Raw genomic sequence first — 11,226 nt, 5'->3', positions numbered from 1 at the left:
AAGGGTTCAGAAAATATTTGCAAGGATGTCTCCGAGCTGGAGGGTTTGAGCTATAGGAAAAGGCTGAATAGGCTGGGACTAGTTTCACTGGAGTGTCAGAGGTCAAGTGGTGATCTTATAGAGGTTTATAAAATCATGAGGCACATGCATAAGGTAAATAAACAAGGTTCCCCCCCTCCACCCAACCCCAGGGTAGGGGAGTCCAAAGACAGAGGGCATAGGTTTAAGGTGAAAGACTTAAAAAGGGACCCAAGGGGCAACTTCTTCACACAAAGCGTGTATGGAATGAGCTGCCATAGGAAGTGGTGGGGCAAGGCATCTGGATGGGTACATGAATAGGAAGGGTTTAAGAGGGATATGGGCCAAATGTTGGCAAATGGGAACGGGATTAAGTTAGGGTATCTGGTCGGCATGGATGAGTTGGACTGAATGGTCTGTTTCTGTGCTGTACAGCTATGACAGACTTGCATTTTTGTGGCTCCTGTCCAGGCTTCAGGACACCCAAACGCACTTCATAGCTGCAGTGTGGCTCGTTGCCAGCAAGGTCTGTTGTACTGAACTTTTATTTCTGCAATGCTGGACATTTTATTTCTCTATTGTCTAAGATCTTGTAATTAAAGAAGCTGTGCCTAGGTATTTTTGTCTAAGTTGGCACGGTGATTGGTGATATATGAACTTTTCACTCTCATTACGTATGTGACAATAAAGGCTAGTCTATTCATCCAAGGATTTATTTCTGAAACAGTCACTGCTCAGCACATAGAGTCTGTGCTCTCTGCCATGAGAAAAATTAGTTAGACCTCTCCTTCCCCATATCCATTCCTTCAAGTATCTATTCAATTCACTTTTGAAGGCTACAATTGAACATTTACCACCCCATCAGGCAGTCAATTCCAAATTCGAAACATTCCTTGCATAAAACAAAACACTTTTCCCTCAAGTCCGATCTGACCCTTTCGCCAATCACTTCAAGTCTACGCTCTCTGCTAAACAACCAGCCATTAACCATTTCTCTCCGCTCACATTAAACGTTGCATGTTGAACAAGTCAGTTTAGATTTCTTCACTCCAAAGCGGACACATTTTACTGCAATCCCTGAAACTGCCAGTAAATTTATTTTGTTACTTGGAGAGCCTACACAATCTTCATAAACAGCAGTGTCCAGAATTAGAGAATACACCGGCTATGGCCAAACTACTGAGAGTACTACACAGATTCAGAACAGCCTGGCTTTTGTGCACTTTGCCTTTATTTATAAAACTCAGGATATGAGAGACTAAAATCACTGACTATTTTTGTCACAATAAAAGGTACATCAACATCGGCTGACTTATTCTCAAAACAAAACAATGAAATGTAATTCGAGGGCTGTATATCTCTTCTCCAGTCAAAGAAGCAAATGCTGGAGATCTGGAACAGAAACAAAGTGCTGGAAGAGACCAACAGAGCTGGCAGTATCAATGGAGAGAAACGTCATTAATGCTTGAGGTCCAATATGACCTTTTTTACAATTGATTGGGGCTGGAAAATGATAATTCTTATGCTGTTGACAAAGGGGGAAGAGGAACAAATGGAACAGATCGGGGTGGTGCCCAGAACAAAAGGCAAATGGAATACTAATTTTTTTTTTAAAAATAAGCTTGACACACAAAGAAATTATTAATAAGAGGCTTGATTTGTCAGCTAAATATACGTAACTTCTGTTCCAATTGAAGATCAATACTGAAGAACCAGCTTAAAATATGTTACAAGGAAAGGTTGTGGCAAAGAAACTGGATCAATTAGATGTCAAAACTTAAATCATAGAAGATGGATATTGTGATAACAAATGTCAAGTTCATTCACAAAAGGTGGATGTTTGCTACCTTTTATGTAATAATTGTGAAAATCAGTTATGGCTAACATTGTTCAAAATTGGAGAGATGCAGATAATCAGAGTTCATGCCCAAATCAATCTCAAGATCTACACAAGATACCATGGATAACAAAAACAGAAGTGACTGGAAAAGCTCAGCAGGTCTGGCAGCATGTGAAAAAAAAAATCAGAGTTAACGTTTTGGGTACGGTGACCCTTCCTCAGAATAATCCTGTAGTGTTCCTGACCTCAAAGTTGCCTCTCCTGAGAAGTCATTCTCCTACTGCCTGCACTAGCCATTCCTGCAAAACCTATCAGGATACCGAGTGCAGTCCACTAGAAGTTAAATGCCTTTACACAAGAGTCGAGGCATACATTTCCGAGATAGAATTTTATTTCAACCAAACACACAACATAAAACACATCCACCTTCTGACACAGAGACAGGCACGCTACCACTGTGCACAAGCCCTCAACATTTCAATATGCTTTTGCAAAGCTTAACCAAATTGAACTGAACCAAATGAATAAAACAGTGCCTTCTGGGGCCCTGTAAAAATAATTCATTGTATTCAAAATGTGTAATAGCTCACAACACTCGTTTGCCTCGTTACCTTAACTCTTTAGGTATTTAGCTGCAGATTAAAGAGAATTAACTATGACATTAAGTACCATGTGTCTACATGGTCTGATACAGATTAATTTCCTGAATCATTTCAAATAGAAGGCAACACAGAACCAGCTAGTTTCATTGGATTCAAAACAAGCAATTCAGGATAAAACAGAAACAAAAAAAAGAATGCAGCTATATTCACCTGTCTAGAGGGTGAGGTGAAACTATGCCCCTAAATCAGCTGAAAAATTGTAAGAACAAAGATAGGCAGAAACCCAATTTACAAATCTGCCTTGTTAACAAAGTAGGTAGAAATTAGAACTGTTTCATATGTAACAAATTCAGATAAATGGGATTAACAAACACCTCACCATTTGTGATGCTGTAAAGATAAAGTTAAGGCTTTGTGCCAACTGCTCATGTTCACAGATAGATTATAGACTGCATAAACAGGTGTGTCATAAAGTAAATGTTACATCCACAACAGCTAATGAGCCTAGATTTAATCATTAACCTTGAAACTGACTAAATCATAATTGGACAATAGCATTTCTAGCTATGAAATTATTACCTTAATTCCAAAAAGATGGAAAATTACAAGGCTACCAGATTAATAATACCAGGTTAGTTGTCGAGTACAAGCTTAAAAACTTATTTAGTCCAATAATTATTTTTCAGAAGAGCCAAAAGAGGGTTTCTTAAGGTTTTGGAGTAGATTTGTAGCTTGGGTTGTGGATGTTGTGGTCGGTTGGCTCACCGAGCTGGTTTGTTGCTCTGCAGACGTTTCATTACCCTGCTGGGTAACATCGTCAGTGCAGCCTCCGATGAAGCACTGTGGTGTTTTCTCACCTGGGATTTAAACTCTAGTGTCTGTTGAGCTGGATTACCTCACTTCTGGTTTGCCCTCGCAATGGAGTGTATACGGGGTCGAGCTCCACGTGTTTGTTTATGGCTTTCTTCATGGGAGTACCAGGCTTCTACAAATTCCCGTGCTTGTCTCGGCTTTGCCTGTCCCAGGATTTTGGTGTTGTCCCAGTCAAATTGGTGGTTCTCCTTATCCATGGAGATAGAGATGAGTGAGTATTGGTCATTTTTTTTGTAGTCAATTGATGTTCGTGTACCCTTGTTGTTAACTTCCTTCCTGTTTGTCACAGTCTCTGCAGGAAATCTTGTACATGACATTGATCCTGTCCATAGTGGGTAGTGGGTCATGGGTCTTTGGTTCAGGTGAGCAGTTGGTGTCGGGTTGATGTGAGTTTGTGTGCTACTCTGATGTCCAGTGGCCGTAGGAGTCTAGTGGTCAGTTCAGATGTGTTCCTGATGCAAGGTAGTGTGATGAGTGTGTCGGGGCGTGTAGTGTCTTCCTGGTGTCGTTCGTGCAATAGGCATCTTCTGACCCAGTTTTTCGGGTATCCATTGTTTTTGAATACCTGGAAGAGTTCTACCATGGCATCTAGGAATGGGAGCTGTTTGTTCTTCTCCACTTCTCTGGTGAATCGGATTCCGGTGAGGATGTGGTTTATGAGATCATGTGTCTCCTCTGGTTTGGTCCGGATGACGACGACGATAATGAAGGTGTCGTCTATGTAGCGTATCCATAGTTTTAGTTGGAAAAAGAGGATTTCACATCATTAAAATCAGCACATGAACATTCATAGAGAAATATACCTTCTCTGAGCAGAGAAGGTTTGCTAGTATTCAAAACCAAACTGGCCGAAGACAGTAACTAAGGAGAAACTGGTTTCACTGGCAGTTACGATTTACTCAGTTTCAAGGTTAGCAAGAACCAGAGGAAACAGATTTATTTCACGCACATCATTGTAGTCTGGAAATATGCAGACAAAAATGACAAACAAATTCAAAGCGGACTTTCACAAAAGGGAATCAAAATGTACACTTGAAAAGACAGTATTTTCAGAGCTTTGGGGAAAGGCAAAGAAAATAGACCTCCTAAGAGTGCATAGCTCTTCCAAAAAGAACGGCACCAATACAATGGGCAGCATAGTCTCCATCTGTACAAAGTAAGTCTACAGATAAATTTCACTAGCATTGAAATCAAACCAAAGTCATCCCTTTCAGTAGCAGTAGAAAGCAAACACCCTAGTCTATTAGATCAGCCTCACTTCAAGACTGTATATTGGCGCAAGAGATGAAAAATTGGAAGGAAAAAAGTTTAAATAATCTCGAACAAAATGATCTGTTCTTATTCCAATAGGCATGTTAAAAAACAACACAAGCCTATTATGCATTGTGCGAATTTTGAGATCTTACCAAGACATTTTTCAACTTGATGTCTCGATGTACAAGTCCTTGGCGGTGGAGAAATCGGATACCTTCCACAACATCAAGAGCAATCTGCAAACGTACTTCAAGCTTCAGACCAACCTAGAGAATAGAAACAGTGTGTGTATGAGAGATTCAGGTAGTCATTGCAACATCATGGTTTAGAATTCTACCTCTGCACTTGTGAACTGGAATAAAACGCTTATAGAACCAGGACAGGGGTGACTTTTTAGGAAGATTTAAGTTAGTTTATGTTTATGTTTGAGACAATAAGCAAAATGAACATGTAAACAAATGCAAGGTCCAAATCTAGGTTCTTGTGTCTGTTCAGAAGATTATTAAAATCTAGGAAATCTAAAATGCTGGATATCTGTAACTCTGAGGTCGCATGGGTGTACAATCCCATTTTAAGATAATGGGAAAAAAAAAAGAGCGCTGGCATGAGATCTCTTATAACGACTACCTCAAGTTACTTTTCTCTCCAAAATGTGCTCGGCAATCAGTTGATCAAGGATTCAAGTTAAATGCAGCAAAGAATCCAGCTCATAACTGGAACAAAAACAAACTTAAATCTCACAAGGAGTTTGTTCTGAAACTTTGAGGTTCTGTCTCAATACAAATTACATACAAATTAATTACTTATTGATTTACAAATAGACAAATAAAGCTGCCATTTTGCAGATACAAAACAACCAGTTAAATCTGTTTTAGTGGGATTTACATATATAAACAAAATAGACGGAGATAACTGGAAAACATCTGCTGCTATTCGTTGATAGTTTACATGGTTATACAACAGATGCCCAGGTAATTCCATGGCAAGCAATTGGAGACTTGGGATGAAAGCTAGGGGTTGGATTTTACAAACATGACAAAGTCATGCAGATTGCCATTTCTTTTAAAAGGCGGCAGCTCCGGATTTCTCAGGGGACTTTCCACCCAGGCCTCCACAGATGAGGATCCATACTCCATTCTGACTGTTACTGGGTTGCGCAAATTGTCGAAGGGTACAGTCTTTCGAGGGATATGAAGCAAAGTCTGGCAAATAAGGTGGAGGTGCAGGCCATTCACAGTTTAATTGACTGAACTAAGTTGGAACAGTTGAATGGCCTACTCCTGGACAGAGCTAGAGTCCACACATGGAATAGCAGTCAGCTTCCTGTTTGCCTACCTTCAGTCCAGCATAAAGGTCTCGGTGTAACCTCTCCATGATCAACAGGACAGCAATACTGGATCCACCTCCATAACTGTAGTCTATTACTGACCCATGAAGATCAGCCAGTCGCTCATGTCTGGGTAAAGATCTATTGGAGAGAAAAAAAACATGACTTTTTAATTTTAGAAATGCACCATACTTGGCTGTTCCCATATTTGGCTGAATTTCCAATGACAGCTAATATAGTTTACTTACCATCCACTCACCTGTATTGAATTTAGGAACAGTAACTTAATAAAGTCCTATTTATTGTGATTTTATAAAGCAGAGGCTAGTGTGGATTTCAAACCGGAGGATGTATGCTCAGAGCGAATAGTTCCTTTAAACTTAAAATCAAATTGCCAAACCTGGGGTTTTCTATCCATGATCAACCATTCAACTATACCCAGGCTTCCAAATCTCAACCTTCCTTCTTGCCCCTAACCCTTTATGGGGCAACTTTTTTCATACTTACTCAACTTTAAACAAAGCTACACTGGAATAGTTCGTTTTTAAATCAAGATCCATCACACTACTAATGCTCCGAGTAGATTTGTAGCTTGGGTTGTGGATGCTGTGGTTGGTTCGCTCGCCAAGCTGGTTCATTAGTTAGCAGATGTTTCGTTATCCAGCAGGGTAATATCAGATAAGGAGAACCACCAGTTCGATTGGGACAACACTAGGATTCTAGGACAGGCCAAACAAAGACAAGCACGGGAATTCCTAGAGGCCTGGTTCTCCACTAAGAAGGCCATCAATAAACACAGACCCTATATATACACACTGCGAAGGAAAACCGGAAATGAGGTAACCAGATCCAACGGACCCCAGAGTTTAAATACCACGTGGGAAAACACAACAGCACTTCATCAGAGGCTGCACTGATGATGTTACCCAGCAGGGTAATGAAACGTCTGCGGAACAACAAACCAGCTCGGCGAGCCAACCAACCACAGCATCCATCACACCAGGACTGGGTGGGAATGAGCTTAAATTCAGAAGAAGCTGAATTTAAAATTGGAGATGCAACACCAAAAATTCTAAGAAAACAAAAAAATGTAGCAGGACAAGTCATGACCTGTATCAAAACAGTTAACACCAGATAAGGAATCAAACTGCACCTTTCTGATCAATATGGATTAAAAGAAGGTAGTACGTAACTACACGCATGACCATAAGACTCTAAGAAACAGGAACAGGCCATTAAGATCCTCAAGCCTGTTCCTATAGTCAACAGATCATGGCTGATCCAACATTCGTCACGTATACTTTCCTGTGTTTTCTTTGTAACCTTGGATTCCCCTACTGATCAAGGGTTTCTCTCAGCCTTAAACTGACGTAAGGACTTGGCCTCTACAGCTCTCCGTGGCAAGTAGTCCCAAAGATACTCAACCCTCAGGAGAAATTCTTCCTTATGAAACTTAAATTGGTAATGCTTGAAACTGAGGACACGACCAGACGGAGTCCTCGAAACAAGACTGCAGACTTTGGCGTCGTGCTCCAGGATGCAAAACTCTGCACAAACCCTACCTAGTGTAGTGGAATTCGAGTGCCAGGTCGTTCCAATGCTTGTCATCTGGAGGCACGACTGACTTCAGTGCACAGGGCGAGTGACCAGCCCAACTGTCGCACATGTACACAACTCCATACTGGCCACGGCCCAGCTCACGCCCTAATTTAGGTTTACCTGTGTTAGAGAGACAAACACCATTACAGCACTGTATTCAGTGTGGGCGCAGCACCAAAGGATGGACATATTGGCCCTTTAGCACAGATTCAACTGATGATATCAGGGCTAGAAGAGTTAAATTACGGCTGCTTGCATAGACTAGGCCTGTATTCCCTCAAGAGTCAAAACTAAGACAAATGAATTCTTGAGGTGGGAATAATAAAAGGGAAGATGGAATCAACATAACATTCAACCATGATCTAACTCAATAAACTCATAGGGTTGAATGACCTACCTTTACTCCTATTACAGAAAAATCACATTTAACCTGGTGATAGAAGTAGGTGCATTAGATTGAGTACACGGTCATTGCTAGCAAATGCATTAAACAAGTCAACCCCCAAAAGTTTAAAGAAAAGATAAATGCAAACGAATAATAACCTTACCATGCAACAACAAATCCCGAAGAGAACGACTTTCCAATGAAAGACGAGCTAAGCGTGGTGCATGGTCTTTGCGTACTTTTAGCCACAGATCTTCAGTTTTCTCAAGCCTTCCTGAAAGTCCTGTTTCAAGCTGTGGAGAACAATGAAGAAAATCAAATTACTTCATGAATTGAAGGGGAAGCTGATGTGTTGAAAGTAAAAATAGATAATAATTAGTGAGACAACTAATATGATGTTTTAGTGAGGGCATAAACATAGAAGACATAAGCAGGAATAGGCCATTCGACCCCCTCGAGCCTGCTGCACCATTCAACATGATCACGGCTGATCAGCAAGTTCCATACCCTAATCCTTTCACCCCCGCCCCCCCATGCCCTTTGATCTCTTCAGCAATAAGGGCTATAATTACCTCCTCCTTAAAAACACCATGTTTTAATCATCATGTTTTTAAACAAAGGAGGGTAGAGAGCAATGTACATAGTTTCATATGAAGCACTAATACTGGCACGAACTAACAGGACTGAATGGCCTGCCACAGTTCTGTACAACGTACTTGAGTGGCTCCTTCAGTTGACAGGTTTGCTTTTTAACTGGTTAAGAAACGGGGCAAGAATTTTCACCTTAACCTGACAGTTGAATGAATGAAAGAGAGAGTTTGTGCAACAAGTCCCAAAGTATTTCTCACTGTTAACTACTCCTGAGCACAAATATTTAGCACAGCATTTTACACACAGCAAGAACCCACAAGCAGTAGTGAGCTAAAGACTTGGTGAAAGACTTGGTTGAGGCGGAAGCTCGGTCAGTGTATTCAACATCCTGTACATGAGAAGTGTCCTTCAATTAAAGACTGAAAAAGCTGAAGTTATTGTTGCTCATCTTCACACCAGAAGTTGATTCCCGAACTACCAAGTCCATCCACCCTCCAATAAAAGTATACCTACTCAACATCGGTGCCACATTTGCCTGCAACATGAATTCCGAGCCTTATTGTTACCAAATGTTTATTTCTACCCTCAATGTTGTCAGACTTTGTCTCAACTCATTGGAAGCTGAAACCTTCACCTGTCTTTGTCAGCCCTGGAACTGACTGCTCCAATGCAATCCTGGTTGGTCCCTACCATTCTACTCTTGTGATTAGAGGGCATTTATAACTTGGATGCCAACATCTCATTTTGCATTGAGTCTAGCTCCTCTACCACCCATGTGCTTAGTGACTTATTGGTTCCTGATCAAGCAACATATTTATTCCAAAGTTTTCACATTCCTCAGCAGTCTTGTCCCTCCATACCTCTCATCTCCCCTTGCTCCACAACCCTCAGATATTAGTGGCCATGTAATTCTGGCCTCCTCAGTGCCACTTAAACTGCTCAACCATTGACAGCTGTGTAATACAGAACCTGTGGAATTTCTTCCCTCCATGTATTTGCCTCATTTTTCCTTCTTAAAGGCATGACCTAACAACTAACTCTTCAATCAAACATTTCACCATCTGTCCCAGTAGCTCATGTGGCTCAGTCATATCTTGCTTTAAAGTGTTTCTATGAAAGACATTGTGATGTTTTACTGTTAAAAACACTACAAATACAAGTAGTTGTCATAAAGGAAGGCAGATTGACACACCTTTAATACCTCAGGTTACTACCAGGTGTTTGCAATAACTTCAGTTGCAGGTAACAACAGCCAATTTATGGTCAACAAGTTCCAGCACTGTAATGGTGACAAATAATCTGAATTTCTTTTTTTAAATAATATTGGTTGAAAAATAAACATAGGCCAAGTCACAAGGAGAAGTTCCCCTATTTTTCTCTGGAGTTGTGCCTTGAAATCTTTAGTGTCCAGAGAAGATATAGTTTTAACTATTTATTCCAAAAGGCTGACAAATGCAACAATGAAAGAACTGAATGTCACCAAGATTGTGTCTCTCAGTCTCTGAAGTGGAATGAAAGCCTACCAACTTTTGATTCAGATGAAATCAGACATGTCACAAGAGCTTAGACAAGAGATTCCTTTCAATCAACAGTACAGTCTGATATTGGCTTTGGATCAAAATCCTGGTTGGGAAGCAAATTGGGACTGTTAACCATGCCCCAAGTACAAGTGCTGTGGAACAAATGTTTTTCAAGAACTTCAGTATATTATGTTAACATGAACAAACCTGTCGTAGAGAGGCAGCAAAAGCTTCGTGTGAGCTGTTGAGCCGGGTGCGGAACTGACTACATATGCTCTTGGCGAGTTTAGATGCACAGAGACTCTCAATGGCATCCTGTGCAATTTTCCTTTTCCATTCAATCGTCACAGCTGGGGGATGTACCCAAGGCATCCTATGAATAATCTAGTGGAAAGAGACATAAAAGAAAAGAAAAGAAATGAATTTCATTACTTTCTAACAAAGAACCTCAAAAGTTTCAGTACAGAGTAACCAATACATCAACAATATTTACAAATATTGTATAGCTTCACTCGTTACAATTTTTCTCTGTAAGGTGCAAACTCCTGCTGCAATGCAACTCTATGGTCTCGAGCAACCTTCCTCAATTATTTCATCCAAGGTGCAGTCTTCACGATGTGCTTACAGAGAACAGTGATGTGGTCATTCTCACGTACACTTCCAACATGGGACACTGGACTGCATTCAGGATTGGAAACCTTGTTGGCTGAACTTGCTCGTCCCTTGCTGACATCCAAAAGCTCAATATGCACCAGGAAGGAATAGACCTCTTCTGGGGTGTAGAACATACATCCACTAGGTTATTAGGTAAACCATTGCTGATAAATTGACCAAATGGCGATTGACCTCAATGCAACTGGAATTACATGAAATGCAGCAATTATACACCAAACAGAAAACAAACTGTTCATTGATAATTAGACTCCTGACAGGTACTTCAGAATTGCTGAAATATCCTTCCTGTCCATTCTTCAACCCCTCCCCCCCAACTCCCCCATTCCCAATCCATTTGTTTGATAGATCAGTACATCACCCCTTCCTAATCTTCAATGAGCACCATTCTATATTCAGCCAGATGTACACAAAGTACCTCGGAACAATACGGGAGATAGTAGGAACTGCAGATGCTGGAGAATCCAAGACAACAAGGTGCAGGGCTGGATGAACACAGCAGGCCAAGCAGCATCATAGGAGCAGAGAGGCTGACGTTTCGGGCC

The 11,226-nt window shown here is 40.8% G+C and overlaps 1 protein-coding gene across 1 annotated transcript in view; it reads right to left on the bottom strand.

Moving 5' to 3' along the window:
• The window catches only part of dstyk (dual serine/threonine and tyrosine protein kinase), an 86,201-nt gene that overhangs the window by 14,135 nt on the left and 60,840 nt on the right, over positions 1-11,226 (bottom strand). Inside the window, exons 6-10 of the mRNA XM_048611805.1 lie at positions 10,217-10,393; positions 8,062-8,191; positions 7,477-7,633; positions 5,923-6,055; positions 4,740-4,853 (exon numbers count right to left, since the gene is read on the bottom strand). Coding sequence (XP_048467762.1) covers positions 4,740-4,853; positions 5,923-6,055; positions 7,477-7,633; positions 8,062-8,191; positions 10,217-10,393 — 711 coding nt within the window. The remainder of the gene's footprint in view (positions 1-4,739; positions 4,854-5,922; positions 6,056-7,476; positions 7,634-8,061; positions 8,192-10,216; positions 10,394-11,226) is intronic.

Source organism: Rhincodon typus, chromosome 25, assembly GCF_021869965.1.
Source record: "Rhincodon typus isolate 14 chromosome 25, sRhiTyp1.1, whole genome shotgun sequence".
NCBI classification, from domain to species: domain Eukaryota; kingdom Metazoa; phylum Chordata; class Chondrichthyes; order Orectolobiformes; family Rhincodontidae; genus Rhincodon; species Rhincodon typus.
This window is presented reverse-complemented; position numbering and strand designations above follow the sequence as displayed.